The sequence below is a fragment of the Staurois parvus genome, unplaced genomic scaffold (assembly GCF_062004578.1).
Source record: "Staurois parvus isolate SC_StPar_1 unplaced genomic scaffold, SC_StPar_1.0 ptg000114l, whole genome shotgun sequence".
Classification (NCBI taxonomy): Eukaryota; Metazoa; Chordata; class Amphibia; order Anura; family Ranidae; genus Staurois; species Staurois parvus.
In genome coordinates this window covers 6,061,747-6,080,097 of record NW_028317910.1, presented here as the reverse complement: position 1 = coordinate 6,080,097, position 18,351 = coordinate 6,061,747, and the positions used below count along the sequence as shown (strand labels likewise).

The 18,351-nt window shown below is 42.0% G+C and overlaps 1 protein-coding gene across 15 annotated transcripts in view; it reads right to left on the bottom strand.

Annotated features, from left to right (window-relative positions):
• The window catches only part of ERC1 (ELKS/RAB6-interacting/CAST family member 1), a 352,762-nt gene that overhangs the window by 216,979 nt on the left and 117,432 nt on the right, over positions 1-18,351 (bottom strand). For all 15 annotated transcript variants that reach the window (XM_089671795.1, XM_089671801.1, XM_089671796.1 and 12 more), the window contains exon 4: positions 888-962. In XM_089671795.1, the coding sequence (XP_089527921.1) occupies positions 888-962 (75 nt within the window). The remainder of the gene's footprint in view (positions 1-887; positions 963-18,351) is intronic.

Sequence of the window (18,351 nt, the reverse complement as noted above, 5' to 3'; positions counted from 1 at the left end):
TGGGGGAGCTCTAGAAACAGGAAGACAAGTAAAACCTACTATAAAGAAAATCTGTGACTTTATCTTATATAAGCAAGTACAGGTTAACGTTAACAACCATCTGGGAAATGAATTCTATTTACTACGGTTAGTGCTGCACTGTCCTACTATATATTAAAGTGGAACTTTATTCAGAAAATTAAGTCCTGCTAGATCACTTTGGGATAGCCCCTTTTGCAGGTATAGCTATATAAAACATTACAATAAGTGCATATAATGTTTAAAATCCAGTAATACATTGTCTCACCTGCTGTGCACGTACTCAGTTGCTCTTTATTTTTTTGGCAGTGTGCCGAAAATGTGGAGGCCGATCTGCTGACATCCTAAATATTTACTGCTGCTCAGGTGCTCTAGGCTTCAGCAAAAGGGCAGATTCCAGCAAGAAGAAATGGAAACAATGCTGGAGGCAATTTACGGGCAATTTTGGTAGCATTAATTATTAATTAGGCAGGTAATTATTAATGTGGAATGTATGTTCCTTGCTAAAGAACATTTTTTATCAAGTTGTTATGGGTAAAGTTCTGCTTTAAGTCATACTTTACTGTGAGATGAGAACACTGTTCAATGAAGAAGAAAGGTAGAACTCTGAATAAATGACCAGGTCATAAGATTTTGGGAAAATTGGTCAATATAGAAACCAAATTTAGGGGTGGGGTTTGCCTTTAACGTTCTGTTTTAATGCAGACTCAATGTGTGGCCTTTTTTCTGGCCTTCCAAATCTCATCTTCTGTGATTTAATATTGAAAGGTAAGTAACCCCATTCTAGCAGAACTATATACGGCACTTGTATAAATGGATGGCAGTCACGCACACTGCCATCAGCAATTAGAGTCTCCTAATAATCATACCTTCATTTCGATAACGGTCTGCAGTGCTTTCGTCTTGGCGGAATCTGGGGCGTTTTCGAAGCGCCGATGGATTTCCTGCAGGGAGGAAGAAAACATCACAGGTGAGATTTTAATTCAGGCCTAAGGTAGCGGACGGAGGAGCTACTCACTCCATCGCAAGCAGAGGGAGGTGCAGCCAGCTACCTGACCCCATTAATAGCAGCGCCAAGAACAGCCAGGCTCTCGCACATAAGGTGACGTGATGTGATAAAAAAAATCCCCAGAGTAACAACAGGATGGTTGCCAAGCGAGGAAGCTTGGTGCTGGTTGGGACTCTGCAATTTCCTCAGGGAGGTTAGCAGAGGTGACAATCAGGGGATATCGCCTTTAACTGCTTTAGATCCAGAGGGAAGCACAGAGCCTGTTAGCAGTACATTGGAGAATATGTGTAAGCTTCTATAGGGAGTGGCTTTTACAGGGTATGAAGACCTCCCAAAAACAAAAAAAACTGGAAACAGTGATATTTTAGAGGTCTGCCCCTTATCTTCATCAAATGAATAATAAGACTCTCACCAGAGAGCCAAGCATAAAAAAATCATCTTCTGATAATGAATGGACATGCTGCTCATATTTTATTTCTTTTTGGTTTATCAAATCCCAAGAATAAAAAGGTTATTTATTGCACCTTTTAAGTCCTTTGATGTAATGGCTACATTTAGTTTCTTTTTTCAGGTTCTTTTTTTTATTTATTTGCACTATGTGATCAAGCCAATAACACACTGCACACATCTCCTAGGGTAACAATGGAGTTAATACAGACTGAGGAAAAGGCTGCAGGAGACAAAGTCTGTTGACATATTTAAAGTGGTTGTATAGACTCAAGGCTTTATTTACCTTCATGCATTTTATGCATGAAGGTAAAAAACGTTTTGTATGCAACAGATCCCCCAGCATCCCTAATACTTACCAAAGCTCCATCGCAGTCCAGCTATGTGCATAAGAGCCTCAGCATTCCGCTGACTCTCCCTCCGCATTGGCTGAGACAGCAGTGGGAGCCACTGGCTCTTACTGCTGTCAATCACATCCAGTGAGCCAATGAGGAGAGAAAGAGGGTGGGGCCGAACCTTGGCTCTGTATATGAATAGTCAAACACAGAGCAGTGGCTCAAGAGCGAGCCTGCTTGGGTGCCCCCATAGCAAGCTGCTTGCTATGGGGGCACTCAGCAGGAGAGTGGGGCAAGGAATGTCAGTGAAGAACATGAGAAGAGGAGGATTGGGGCTGCTCTGTGCAAATCCGCTGCACAGAGCAGGTAAGTACAACATGTTTTTTGTTTTTTTAAAATTGCCCTTGATATCACTCTATTGAGCCAGAAATCACTGATATTAAAGGGCAATGGGAAACACAGACTGCAACCACACAAAGTACCAAATGACTACATGTAGACCCCAGGTCGCCCCAGGGCTTTAAATGCTTAAAAAAACTAAACATGAATTGATAATTCTATAGAATATCAAAGAGAAAAAAAACTATAAATGCCACCATGATCACAAACTGAAAGGGATTGTGCAAGTACACACAGTTAGGTCTATTTATATTTGGACACAGGCACAATTTTAGTTTTTCTCAGGTATTTACCAAAACACATTCAGGCTATAGTTATATAATGGATATAGGCTGAAAGTGCACACTCTCAGGATTAATTTGAGGGTATGTACATCCAAATTGGAGGAAGGGTTTTTTTGGAATTACAGCTCTTAAGAGTAGCCACCCCCCCCCCCCCTTTTTCAAGGGACCAAAAGTAATTGGACAATTGAATCAAAAGCGGTTTCATGGCCAGGTGTGGGCTACTCCTTTGTTATTCATCTATTAAGCAGGTAAAAGGTCTGGAGTTGATTCTAAGTGTGGTATTTGCATTTGGAATCTATTGCCGTGAACCTACATCATGCGTTCAAAGGAGCTGTCCATGCAAATGAAACAGGCCATTGTAAGGCTTCTAAAACGAAACAAATCCATCAGATAGATAGCAGCAACATTAGGAGTGGACAAATCAACAGTTTGGTATATTCTGTGGAAAGAAGAACGCACTGGTGAGCTCAGCAACATAAAAAACTATGGACGTCCATGGAAGACAACAGTGGTGGATGATCTCAGGATCCTCTCTATGGTAAAGAAAAACCCATTCACAACATCCAGACAAGTGAAGGACACTCTCCAGGAGGTGGGCGTATCATTGTCAAAGTCTACAAACAAGAGGAGACTTCACGAGAGCAAATACAGAGGGTTCACCACAAGGTGCAAACCATTCATAAACCTGAAGAATAAAAAAGCCAGATTAGTCTTTGCCAAAAAACCTCTAAAAAAGTCAGACCAGTTCTGGAAAAGCATTCTTTGGACGGATGAAACTAAGATTAATCTGTACTAGAAGAAAAAATTGTGGAGAAGGCTTGGAACAGCTCATGATCCAAAGCACACAACGTCACCTGTAAAACATGGTGGAGGCAGTGTGATGGAATGGACATACATGGCTTCCAGTGGCACTGGGTCATTGGTGTTTATTGATGATGTGACAGAAGCAGCCGGATTAATTCTGCAGTGTTTACAGATATACTGTCAGCCCAGATTCAGCCAAATGCAGCAAAGTTGATTGGACGGCGCTTCACAGTACAGATGGACAATGATCCAAACCACACTGCAAAAGCAACTCAGGAGCTTTTGAAGGAAAATAAGTGGAATATTCTGCAATTGCCAATTCAATCACCTGATCTCAACCAACTGAGCATGCATTTCACTTGCTGAAGACAAAACTAAATGCAGAACGACCCACAAATAAAGAACAACTGAAGACAGCTGCAGTTAGAGCCTGGCAAAGCATCAGAAAGGAGGAAACCCCATCTTTGGTAATGTCCATGGGTTCCAGACTTCAGGCAGTCATTGCCAGTAAAGGATTCTAAACTAAATATTAAAAATGAACATTTTATTTATGATTATATTCAATTGTCCAACTACTTCTAGTCCCTTGAAAAAGGAGGGGTGGCTACTCTTAAGAGCTATAATTCCTAAACCCTTCCTCCAATTTGGATGTACATACTCTCAAATTAAACCTGATAGTGTGCACTTTCAGCCCATATCCATTATATAAAGATAGCTTGAATATGTTTTGGTAAATACCTGAAAACATCTAATATTGTGCCTGTGTCCAAATATATATGGACCTAACTTTATAACATGTTTGTTATAAAAAAAAAAAAAGGACTCACTCACGCCTAGGAGTGTTTACTATTGCTTGGGCTCATTGAAAATGAATGTGTAAAACTGCATGTATACTGTAATGCCACATCGATGCAGGAAGGAACATATTATAATGTCCCTGAGGAGATGTGAAAGCACCCTAAAAGCTGACCATACACTATACAATCTGACTGTAAATATTAAAAATGAACATTTTATTTATGATTATATTCATTTGTCCAATTACATTTGAGCCCCTGAAAATGGAGGGACTGTGTATAAAAATGGTTGCAGTTCCTATAATGTTTTACTTGATATTTATGTTCAATCCCTTGAATTAAAGCTGAAAGTCTGCACTTCAAATTAATTTGGATTGTTTCATTTAATTTATTCTGGTGGCATACAAAGCCAAAAGTATGAAAATTGTGCATGTGTCCAAATATATATGGACCTAACTGTCATTGCCTATGTTGTCTCACTGAGGGTGCAACATTTATCAAAAACACTGTGGCACATGTTCACAGACAATTACAACAAAATATTGGATACAACAGATTGGTGTCAGATTGTATATTGGCCTGTTAGGGCCCCTTCACAACATTGCATTTTTCCTAAAACCACATAATGCAGTTTTAATGTGTTTTTATTGAATTGTATAAAATTTCATACAACACAAAATATTTTTGAAATGTTTTACATGCGTTTTTGTCCTGCAAACACATGAGAAATATGTGACTTGAAAAACATACTGATTAAAACACATCTTGAGGACAATTTACTAAAACAGGAGAGTGCAAAATCTGGTGCAGCACTGCACGGAAATCAATCAGCTTCCAGGTGTTTTTGTCAAAGTTGAAAGAATATGTAAACCCTCAACTTGTAAAACAACCCATCTGGTTTAAAATAGAAATGAAGGCAAAACATTTATGTATACATATAAAAAACATTAATACTTTGTTTCCCCCCTGTTCTTAGCTGCATAAGGATCTCAGGGAGGAGGAACAGCAGCACACTGACCTTCCCAGTGAAAGGCTGTGCAGGAGGGTATGTCAGCACAAACCTGATCATTGGATTGGTTCCCATCCATCTCAGCTTGAAAACTGACCATGCTGTGATCTCTTACCCAGTGTGCTTAGGTTTTATTAGAAAAGCGGAGGGACTGGCAGAAACACCAGGGATTTCACACAAAGGAATCAATACAAAGAGAACAGGATACTTTTTCATACAAGTACATTATACATCAGGTACATATCAGGAATATGAAATGTTGGGTTTACCCGATTTTAATTGAACAAGCTGAAGTTAGAAACTGATGGCTACAATGCACTGCTGCATCAGATTTTACACTCTCCAGTTTTAGGAAATCAACCCTATTGTGTTTTTACTGTATTTTCCATGCATTGCAATTGACTAAAATGTTACAAGCATTTTGACCAAAACATACAAAAAGATGAAGCCAACAAGATTTTTCAAAAAAGCACCACACTGCCCTCTAATGCAACACATTGATGTGAAGATCTTCAAAGATTATAACAGTATCTAGTTTTCATGCATTTGTAGCATACTGTGATCTAGATTGTAAGCTCCAAGGATCAGGCCCTCAAATCCCTCTTGTATTGAACTGTATTGTTGCTGTATTGTCTCCCATTATATTATAAAGCACTGAGCAAACTGTTGGCGCTATATAAATCCTGTATAATAATAATAATAATAATCTTGTGATGTAGCACACATAACACACCATGGTGTGAACGAACCCAAAGTCTTGCTGCTGCATTCTTCTGGTAAACAGGCCACACCTGAGTTGTTTTTTTCATTCAGCCAACAGGCTAAACAAAAAAGAAACAAAATCCACACAAGTAAGGTGGTTGAAGGAATTTTTCCCAGCTGGAAATTGTGTTCTGACAGTGGGACTTCCTTCTGTCAGGCAGGGATGGCCACACACTGATCACAATTCAGCTGGTCCCTGTAGAACCGGCCACATCTCAACCAGTGTGTAGCCAGATTTAGTTAAGATTAATGCAAAATAGGGGTTAGACTCCTTTGCTTGGCCTTGTAAGGTTACCAAAGACATCTGAGAGATCCATTCTGGAGTCCCTGAAAAATAAAAGAAGCCAGAGGGTAATAGAGCCCCATGCACCCATCCATCCAAAACTGAAATATCAGGTTACTGTTAGTGGGAAAAGGGCCTGTTCACACTGGAACATAATTTAAAATAGGAACAAACTTTACATTTGATCTGCACTCTTTTTTTAGGATCAGCAGAAGGTGCCATAACGCATACACCCACTGCACACATCAATGCCCCTCCCCCATCACGTCCACCCCCTTGCTAGAGAACACCACTTTAAACACATCCCTCATTAACACAATAAAACAGAATATTTTGAGCAGAGAGGAGCTATAATAATAGGATCCCCCAAAATAAGCCTGTGCAGAGAAACTGAAGATGATAAGTACAGGGATGTTTATGCATCTGTTCTGGTGCTGCTTGGTTATGTGATCCTAAAAGATCAGATCACATGATCAAGAATGGGGGACATATGGCAAAGCCCTCCGGCACAGCCCTGCTATAGGGAATTATATACACCAAAACACCTCTGTTCTAGCTGCCCTCTAATTATGGAAGAATATTTAAAGCACAAAATGGGATTTTGGTCTATCTGTAAAATCCTTCTTTTGGAGAACCTCACAGGACACAGGGTAACATCATATCTATTACAACAGGGTTATGTTGCCACATTCAGCTAACTGGATATTAGCATAAAAAGACAAGAAATTCCATCCTAGGCATAAATACTCCCAGCTAGACAAGGCTTTAGTTTTTGTAGCAAGCCATGAACCACAAAGAAAGAAGGGTTGGATCAGGACCCCTGTGTCCTTTGAAGTACTCCAAGAAAAGGATTTTTACAGGTAAATCCAAATATCCAAGGATTTGAAGATACCCCATGTCTTGGGACATACTTTACGATAGGGATGTCCCAAAACACTGAATATGAGAAGAAAACAACACAACAACAGGCCCTAAACAACTAAACCAACAGGTTAGACCCTCATGCAGCAGTCTGCAAGACTTGATGACAAAAGGTAGTGTCTTCAGTGGCTTGAATATCCATTTGGTAAAAATTAGTAAAAATGTAAATTAAAGACCAGGTTGCAGCTTTACAAACTTGGGCTACTGAAGCCTGATGACATATAGCCCAGGAAGCACCAACACTCCTGGTAGAATGAGCAAATGACCAAAACGGTGGAACTTTAAATTGTAGGCTTGAGAAATAAATTGACGGATCCACCAAGAAATAGATTTGGAAGCTATGTGACATCTCCTTGGGCCTTCAGGAAGCACAAAGAGAGAATCAGACTGATGAAATGCAGCCATCGACTTCAGGTAACACCTTTTTCCCCCCAGTGTTTGAGGCTTAGGACAGAAAGATAATGTCCTGGTTGAAATGGAATGAAGAATCCATCTCAGGTAAAAAGGACAACTGAGGCTATAGAACTACCTTGTCATGGTGGAACACCAGGAATGGTTCCCTACAGATAAGAGGAGACAATTCCAAAACTCTCAAGAGCTGAAGTAATGAAATCCAGAAAGATAATCTGCTTTGTCAGAAGGACTAAAGGAATATCTTATATGGGTTCAAAAGGAGATTTATGCAATACAGAAACTACCAATTTAAGGTCCAAGGGAGACTACCAAAGCTGAAATCTAACCCTTGATTGAACTCAAGGTCAATCCCTATCAACTCCAGATTGAAGAAATGTCAGGATGCAGCCCACAACATACTTATGAGGAAAAGTCCTCAAGCCTCACACCAGGCAAAATAAATTTCCAAGTCCTGCGGTAAATCTACAGTTAAATTGCCATCCTAGCCTTCAACAGGGTAGGAATGACTGAGTCAGGGACTCCCCTGTCTCTCAGGATCCTAGCTTCAACAGCCATACCGTTAAAGCCAGTGACTGTAAAAAAGGATAGAAGCTTGGACCTTTACAACACCAAAGTGCTCCTAGGTCAGGCCAGGCAATCAGAATTACCTGGATGCCTTCCACTTGAATCCTGCTAATTAGATGAGGCAGAAGCTGAAACAGCAAGAAGGGAACAAAATAAGTTTGGGGGAACTGATCCCACAGGCAACACTAAAGGATCCACTGCAAAAGTTTGGGGGTCACTGGTCCTAGGGATAAATCAGTACAGCTTTGCATTGAACCTGGATGCCAGGAGATCTACATCTGGAGTTCCCCACCTTCAGAAGATTTCTTAGAACACCTCTGGGTGAATAACTAATTTCTCCGAAGTCAGTTATTAATGGCTGAGAAAATCCGCTTGTCAGTTTTCTGTGCCTACAATGTGGATGGTGGAAGGGACAATGTCCCACCCAAGATAGAATGAGATCCATTTCCTCCTGAACCTCCTTGATGATTTATGTATCCTATGGCGTTGTTTGACTGAACAACTTCTACTGCAGTGATCAAGTCCCCTTGATCAAAATATTGTTCAGAACTTCACTTCAGCCCACCAGGCTGGTTTCTTTCGCCAGGACCCTCCATGACAGAGGGAGCAATGATTTTCCCATCTCCAGGATTTGTGGAGTGATTCACCGCTCTAGAGATGGTCTTGTTCTTGGGTTCAACTGCACTGGGAGATCCAACGACTATGTCCTCCTGTACCATGAAACTAAGGTCAAATGGGAAATTGCCCAAGTATTTGTTCGATTCAGTATCCCTGCCAACAGAGTCTCTCTCTCTCTCATCATCAGACGGGCCCAAACTGTAAAATGGAATTCCAGCTAAACCCTCTCCCCTGCAGCTGCCATTGGCTGACACAGGGAGGATCATGTGACCGGAGCAGAACGGCCTGAAAATAGGCAACTATATACATCTTTTTTACATAGGTTAGTAAGCATAGGTGTTACAGTAGGAGGGGGAGGGGATAGTTTGAAAGCTAGCTAGATATAAGCTGGAATTCCACTTTAAGGCTTTGGCACGCTCCTACAGTTGCTATTGCCAGTTGTAGAGCTGCCCCCACCACAGCAAAGGAGACTGTAAGTAAGCCTCTAGATCTTTGCCCAAAGCATCCTTAAATACTGGGATCTTGTACACTAGGAACATGAGAGTTTTACTGAGACAGTATTGCTGGGCAAACCACCTATGTGGAACAAAGACCTTGCCAGCGTGAGTCCAATAAATGTATTAGACATCCTTTAAAGGAGGATTACAGGAAAGGACTGAGGATGTAGTAGCAGGCGACATGATCCAAATTCCTGCTACATTTGGGGCAGAGGAATTGGTATGGACCACTTCCATGAGAAAAGCCACAAAGGCCTTTTGAACACATCATGTGAGCCACAAGGTAACAGCAGAGTGACCTCCTTTGTGCATACAATATACTTGCTGCTACCTGTAGTCTCACTATGCGGGCTGAGAAGTTCCAGTTGCTACCCTCTGCATCTCTGTGTAAAGGACGTAAGATGGCGGCTGCATTGTGACATCATCAGCCTTACTGTGCATGTGCCATCCCCACCATAAATAGATAGAAGGGATGGAGGAAGTGCCCAAAGCCTCCCAAACCACCCCTAGGCACCAATTCTCTTATATAGCACTCGGGCAGCCGGAAGGAATGCACAGTAAAACAAAAAAGGCATCACATAATACCTTGCCCACCCACCACTAGTAATCTGAGGGGTGCCCCAAGACACAGGAAATACAGGGGAGGCAGGCCATGCCACAAAGGCCTTCAAGAACCCATCTCTCCAACTAGGGATTACTGCCCTGGACCTCTACAACACCCTGCCAATCCTCAAGACAATATATCATTGCATAGGGTACCATAATGCAGAGTCCACTGTCGATCAGCAACATTACAGGCCATCCCCACGTGTCCAGTATAGGGTCAAGGCACCATTCCTCTTTGCAATTTCGGCTGTAGGCAACAGGCCAGCTCAGTAGCTTGCTTTAAAAAAGGCCTGGATTCTTTCCGAGATACACATAATATAACTGGATACTTACATTTATAGGTAAAGTTGGTCCAGGGAATACCCGATTGCCTCTTGGGGAATCAGGAAGGATTTTTTTCCACTGAAAGGAGCAAATTGGATCATGCTTTGCTGGGGTTTTTTTTGCCTTCATCTGGATCAACTGCGGGTATAGAATTATAACTTTTTTTTTTTTTAATGGTTGAACTAGATGGACTTTTGTCTTTTTTCAGCCAGACTAACTATGTAAGTTTGATTTGAGAGCAAACTCATACAGCATAGACCCCGTCCAAGCAGTGGAAAAAAGCTTCCTTGGGATGCTTAGGATCCGGACAATATCCTAACTGCAGTGAAAAGAAGAGACCAACTTAGGCAAAAATGAGGCCTTAACCTTGTCCTTGTGTAAGAAACACTATTAGTCGTAGACAACAAGGACTGCAGTTCCAACATCCGCATAGTGGAGGTGATCGCGACAAGGAAATCTATCCTGCGTGTAAAGTCAGCTAGGGGAATGTTCTTAAGAGTTTTGAAAGGAAAACCAATACGGCCAAGCCAAGATCCCACTGCGTCACTGGAAAAGGTCTGGGGGGAGCTAAGTGGGAGACCCCTTGTACAAGGGGAGTAACAGGAAGTGAAAGGAAAGTGGTTGCTGAAAGCTGATAGCGATGGCTGAGATTTGTTCCTTGATGGTGCTCAATACCAAACACTTATCACAATCCGAATGAAGAAAGACTAGGACACATCACACTGAATACCGTCTAGCATAGAACTTCCCCAGCTGGAAAGTACCCTTTCCAGGTACAATGGTAAATCCTCAGAGAAGTGGATTTGTGGGCCAATTTGGTGCCACAAGAATCACCGGAATGCCCTTGACCTCAATACTGTGGAATAGCCAAGGTAGAATTTTTTCTTCAGGAAAGGCATAGATCGGGAACATCTGATCCCACAGAGTCACCAGTGCATCCATAGTGAAGGCCCGAGGATCCTAAGACCAGGTAACAAATGTTTCCAGTTTGTTGCTGAACCTTGATGCTAGGAGTTCCATGCCTGGTGTTCTCCACCAGCAACAGAAGTGCTGAAACATCTTTGGGTGAAGGAACCATTCTCACAGGTCCAGTGACTGACTGAGGAAGCCTTCCCAACATTTTTCCACTACTGGCATGTGCATGACAGTTTGGGTTGGAAAGTGTCAAAATCTGAATCCTCTGGAGCTACGTGACGTCTGGTGTCCCCTAGGAGGTTGGGTATGGCACTGTTGAACTGTACCTTTGTTGGAAGTCCCCAGAGCAGAGAAGAATGGCCCTGGAAAATTATGAACTAATTTACCAGGCCTTGGTCTCACTGAGGTTGAAAACCACAACCTTAAAGTGAATCTAAAGCAAAAACATTTATACATAGATAACAAGCAAAACACATATAGCGAGCCCCAATCTACTTCTAGTCCAAAAAATAAGGATGAGGCACAGTTTCACGTACACATTCTTTTGATCTTTGAAACGTCATAGCCATACACAGGAAACAAAGCACTACCTACTGAGAATTTTAAGTACCCTAATTTGGTGCCATTCCATTGGCATGCGCAATTTTAAAGCATGACATGTTAGGTATCTTTTTACTTGGCGTAACATCATCTTTTACAAAAAAAATTGGGTAGTATATTGTGTTTGCATGCAATAAAATTCATTACAGTGTATATTTAAAAAAAAAAAACAGTTTGAAAAAGTGCTGCGCAAATACCGTGAGACATACTAAATATGGTGGTTAATGGATCAGACACCGAAGCTTGATTTGGCTGCTCAGAATTCGCTTGTACTGAGCACCCAAATACTTCCTTGTGCGAGGGCAACTAATTTTTCATTGGGGACGGCGTCTCATTTACTTGCGCAGCAGACGCACTTCTGCTGAGCGTAAAGAGATCCTGACACCCAATTCCTGAAGAGCACTCAGTCGGTGCTAGTCATACTGCAAGGTCTCTCCCTTCCCTGCTAGTGAGGAGGAGGTAAACAGTGCAATTTTTAAAACATAAAAAGTTTAAATAGCCGTTTAAACAGCCAAAAAGCCCCTTTCATTTTTAAAGACCCCAGACATTCCTAAAAGCACCTCTGCCTAATAAAAAACATCAATCTTTCTTGCTACCAATAAATACCTTATTTAAATACGGTTTTGGTAAAAAAAAAAATTTTTTCAGGACAAGTAGATTGTCATGAGGGACAAGTAGATTGGGACCCCGATTTGTAGTAGTTGTTTTTTTTTTTAATTTCCACACCCCTGATACATATATAAAAATATACACACACAAGCACACACACACGCACCAGCCATTACCTTATCACCATCCACCATACACTGAGTAGGTTCCCCTTTTGCTGCCAGTAGACCTCTGAAGGTATGCTGTGGTATCTGGCACCAAGCCATTATTAGCAGATTACTGCCTCCTCTGGTTTGCCTTCTTCCCATAGAGCATCCTGGTGCCATCTCTTCCCCATGTAAGCAACCCAGCCACCCACGTGATGTAAAAATTAACGTGATTCATTTGACCAGGCTCCCATCTTCCATTTCTCTATGGTCCATTTCTGAAGGTCACATGCCCATTGTAGGTGCTTTTGGCTGTGGACATGGGTCAGCATGGGCACCCTGACTGGTCTGTGGCTACACAATCCAATATGCAACAAATTACGATGCACTGTGTGTTCTGACATATTTCAGTCAGAACCAGCATTAACCTCCCTGGCGGTCTGATTATGTCAATATTTTTTAATGTCAAAGCAGTACATTGTTTTGCATGGAAATTTCAGTGTCTGATGACAAATTTTCCCACAAATCACTAATCGCAAATTTCTGCAAGTGATTCCAATTCAGTATTGCTGTTCTCTAGCTGGTCTAAAACAGCTTTTGACCTAAAGGGACGCTTTTTGGATGCCATGGACGTTCTCAAGTTTCCAGGCAGAAAGAATGGTAAAAGTGCAGGCAGGGCACAGGACAAAGCACTAGGGACAAAACTGAGGTGAAATGGTTTAATATATTAATGTAATCCTAACAAATTACAATGTATTGTGTGTATGTCATGTTTTTACTTTTTTGAATCTCCCCTCGGTTCCACCCCCCTGCGTTGTGGAGCTCGCAGGGAAGGGAACCCGGAAGATGGATGCCGGCATTGGCCGGAGGACACAGTGGGAGGACATCAGGGAATTGCAGTGACAAGGTAAGTTACAGTACACACACACTACAGTGTAACCCTGAGTATGGCTGAGGGTTACCGCTTTTGGTACTGAAAATTAACCCCGAGCCACACTCAGAATTACCGCTAGGGAGGTTAAAGGCTAATTTTTTTTTTTTTCTCTTAGAAAGCTTTTTCAATTTCTGGAATGAAGACAGAGGAGGCAGTAAGACCCAGGAAGTAGATTACCAGCTGATCTCATTAGCACACACATCCTTCACTGACTTCATTAGTACACACCCTTCACCCATCAACTATTTTTTCACAGCATCCCCGGGATCTCTTCCCACGTGCATTTGCCTGGCTACCCCATCATCCCTTCAGACGGGCTCAGGCCACATAGCCTACGGAAAACCTCTGATGTAATGCAAGGGCCTGCTTGATTGCATATAGAATGATTGAATAGATGGTGTGTCCCCCTATTATATAGTGAAAAATGAGTGACAAATGCAGCAAATCGTGCAGTAAAAAATGTTCAACTCGCATCAAAATGTCCTATAAGCTACTTTGCCACGTGAAGCGCAGCCCAAAGAAATCAACAGGCTGCCCTATGTGTATCACTGGAAAAAAATGCCAAAAAACATATATTACCTCTACTCTAGGTGTGAAGGGGGCAGAAACTGAAATTGGTGCGTTTACACAGAACAAAGTGACTCCATTCATATCTGTGTGTTTTCGAACGCATGGCACATAGCTGCAGTTAGAGCCTGGGAAAGCATCAGAAAAGAGGAAACCCTGTCTTTGGTAATGTCTTTGGGTTCCAAACTTCAGGCAGTCATTGCCAGTAAAGGATTCCCAACCAAATATTCAAAATTAATATTTTATTTATGATTATATTCATTTGTCCAATTACTTTTGGTCCCTTGAAAAAGGGGAGATGGCTACTCTTAAGAGCTCTAATTCCTAAACCCTTCCTCCAATTTGGATGTACATACCCTCATATTAAACCTGAGAGTGTGTACTTTCAGCCCATATCCATTATATAACTATAGCTTGAATATGTTTTGGTAAATACCTGAAAAAAAAACTAAAACTGTGCATGTGTCCAAATATATATGGACCTAACTGTGTGTGTGTGTGTGTGTGTGTGTGTGTGTGTGTGTATGTATATATATATATATATATATATATATATATATACACACACACACACACACAGTTGTGTTCAAAATAATAGCAGTCAGACATCACTAACCTGATCAATCACTGTTTTTGGCAGAAATGATATTTCTACATGGCAAATAATTTACTAGCAGGTGTAGTAGAGTAATAGAAATCCAACAGACCCAACAGTCATGACATGCATTCTGTTTATTCTGTGTAATTGAATCACTAATTGAAAGGGGCATGTTCAAAATAATAGCAGTGTGGAGTTCTATTAGTGAGGTCATTCATTGTTTGAAAAACAGGTGGCAATTATTGCCCTTATTTAAGGAAGGAAGGCAGCAAATGTTGTACATGCTGGTTACAGTGCATTTAAGAACAACCCGCCAGTTCCTCTTCTAATGATGTCAAGTGCAACAGTACCAGAACTATATTGGATTAATCCACCCAGAGTAATTTCTGGGAGGGTACTTCGTTCATAAAACATAGTAGTTAGTTTTCGGTGATGCAGCGGGAGGGGACCCACTGGAGGGACAGTCCGAGTCTGCAGCTGTGACCTAACAGGATGAAGGTAGAGGCCCAATGGTTGAGAACTGCTGAGTAACAGACAGTGAAGGGAATATGAACCAAGCTGTCCCTGGATCAGGTGATCGGCTATAGCTGCAATCTCTGTTACACTCCTACATACAGCAGATTATTTGTTTATTCTGTCCTCAGTTTGTACGATCTAAAAAAGGAAAACTGTATATAAGACTTCGCTGGACAAAACACACAAATGTCTAATCTGAAACTGACCAGACAGGGCAATGACAATCTGGATCTGTGGGACACTCTAATGGAAACAGGTGCTGTAGGGGCAATAAAGTGTCAATTACTTTTCTTGAGATAAGGAAGCGAGCCCATCAGTCATTAGAAACTGGGAGAAGAAAAAGTCAGCTGACAGGGATCCCAGCCTCTCCTTTCCTGGGCCTCCCAGTCTGCCCTGTACATTCTATTTACAGCAATGAAGAAAAGACTATTTATCTGACACCCGCAGTAGTCATGGTGACCGTCGCCGTGGAAACAGAAAATCAGCCGTCTGTTTCATGCATCCTAGGTGCCCTTAGCTGGGGAAATGGGTGCATGTTAACCTCTGCACTACCAGGGCCATCACCCTGTGCTCAGGTATCATCATTGCCCAACTGACATTGGCACAACATTATTTAACTCTAACTTATCCTGTTGCTTCTGAATCCATGATGTGGCAGCCCAAACTGATACTCACTTCTGTGTTTACCACTAATTTTCAATGTCCCCCAAAGCACCTCCTGTGGCTGAAATCTGGTACTTTGGATTTCACTGCCCACTGCATTCGAAGCTGCAGCAAGTCAGAGCCCAACTCATTTCCTTACTGTAGAATGGACAGCATCATCTAGCCCTTTCCTCTCCAGCCTGACACTTGTTTTTTGTCCCCTGTAACAGGCTCAGGGGTAGGACTGGGCCATGCTGTGTGTGTCTACGGACAAATATAGCCCGGCACAGGAGCGAGCCTGCACATGTGCCACCATAGGAAGCAGCTTCCTATGGTGATACATGGAGAAGTGGAAGAGCCAAGATCGCTGATGGAGAATCTCAAAAGAGAAGGTCAGGGGCCACTTTGTGCATACCATTGCAAAGAGCAAGTAGGTATACCAAGTTTGTTATTTTTAATTTAAAAAAAAAAAAAGCTTTACAAGCTCTTGAAAGTAATAAAATCCAAAATTTTGGGTGGTCCCCAAATCAGTAATATAGGGGAATTATTCCAATGGGCATACCAGTTCTGGTGACCTGGGTGACCCCAAAATAATAATTTGCAGGGATTTTCTCTCACTACCTGCTTTGGCCATGGGACAGGAAGTGAAGGTAAATAGCCCCAATGGGACACATATGGTAACAAAACAAACTGCCTAGAAAAAGTGTATAAGGTGGAACTCTGAAAGTACCTTTGGAAGAAAGGATGATCTTGGGGGTAAGACAACTTTGTATTTATGATGAAATAAGATGAAAGGTTCTATTGGCCATTGGCTCTTTCTGCTGTCATTCACAGACATTTAGCACAGAGTGAGGCTCAGGACAGAGTCCGCATGAGTGCCCCCATAGCAAGTAGCTTGCGGGGGACTCAAGAAGAGAAGTATCAGGGTTGGTCTGTGCAAAACTACTGCACACTGCAGGTAAGTATAACATGTTTATTATTTTTTAAAAAGATGGCTTACAATCACTTTAAGGGTGCTTAAAGCCAAGTTCTGATCAAGACCTGTTTGAAGGAAAGCCAGAACTTTTAGAAGTCTGAGTATGTCTGTGTACCTGGTTCTTCTGGTCCAATTTGGGGCAATTAGAATTACCTTTCTGCTCTCTTGCTTTATTTTGTGAAGCAGGCGAGGCAGAACTCACACCGGGGAAAAGATAAACATCAACCTGAATTGAGATGAGGGAATTATCAGGCCATGCAAGGCCAAGGCTAGAGACTGTCTGGTTCTGGCAACAAACAGAGGTAGCTTGCTGAATCTGAAGGCCAGGATGTCCATATCTGGAATCTCCCATCTTTGGCACATCAGATAGAATTAACCTCTGGAATAAGAGACCATTCCATTTGCTTCAAGCTGCAGCAGCTGAGATACTGTACCTGCCAGTTCTCCGTTTCTGGGATGGGGATCGCAGAAATTGCTTGGCAGCGAGATTCGGTCCAGGACAGAATTTGGTTTGATTCTTTCAAGGCAGCCAGGCTCCTTGTGTCACCTTGATGGTTGATAGAAGCCACTTTGGTTGCATTGTCTGACTGCACACAGACCCTTCAGAAGTATTTCTTCAGAAGGGGGGTTCAATGCTGCAGGGATAACCTGACTGCTCTGAGCTTCAGAATGTTGATGGGAAGTATTGGTTTCCTCTCTTGGCGATGTTCCCTAAACTGTCGAGGACAGAAACACTCCTCAAAAAGAAGTGAATCTCGCTGTGGGTATCTCTTGGGTCTCGGTTGTTGAGCCTGAGCTCCTAGAGAAAGGATTTTGTTTTCTGGAAGAAAAACGTTTGCTTGGGATATGCCTAGGATCAGACTTAAGTATTATACACGAAGGCTGGACAGCAGACGTGTATTACCTAGCCATAGGCCTGGAACTGCTTAATTGTCTTGTGGACACTTTTGCGGATACTTTTTCAGAACTGCTAATGAGGTGAATCCTTCAGCAGAAGGTTGTCTAGACAGCCCGTGACTTGAATGCCCTGAGTTCTGAGAAGGGCAAGCAAGGCTAAATGGTTAGCACTCCCGCCTGGTAGTACTAGGGTCGCTGGTTCGTATCCCAACCCCGGCACCACCTGCCTGGAGTTTGCATGTTCTCCCTGTGACTGCGTGGGTTTCCTCCTGCACTCCAAAGACATGCTGGTAGGTTAATTGGCTCCTTTCTAAATTGTCCCTAGTATGTGTATGTATGAATGTGAGTTAGGGACTTTAGATTGTACGATCCTTGAGGGTTAGGGACTGATGTGAATGTACAATATATGTATGTAAAGCTCTGCGTAAATTGACGGTGCTTTATAAGTACCTGAAATAAATAATAATAAATAATAGGACCTATCTTGGATGTCTACAGATATCATGTATTCCCTTATCTCAGAGAGGCAATTACTGACCTTAGAGATTCCATATGATATTTTGGAATTTGTTGAGGGAATTTTAGGTTCACATTAGGACGAATACCTCCTTTCAGCTTTGGTAACATGAATAGGTTTGAGTAGAATTCTTTGAATCTGTCTTCTGGCAATACTGCCACAACCACTCCCTATGACAGGAGGTGATTCAGGGCTTTTTGTAAATCTAACTGTCCTTGAGCAGTTTTTTGGTGATCTGTAAGAAGTGAAGTGGTAGAGTCTTAGACTTGAAATCTTGCACTCATTGGAAAACAACAATTAAACCCACAGGCCTGGGATGTCTCTGACACAGACAGAGGAATAC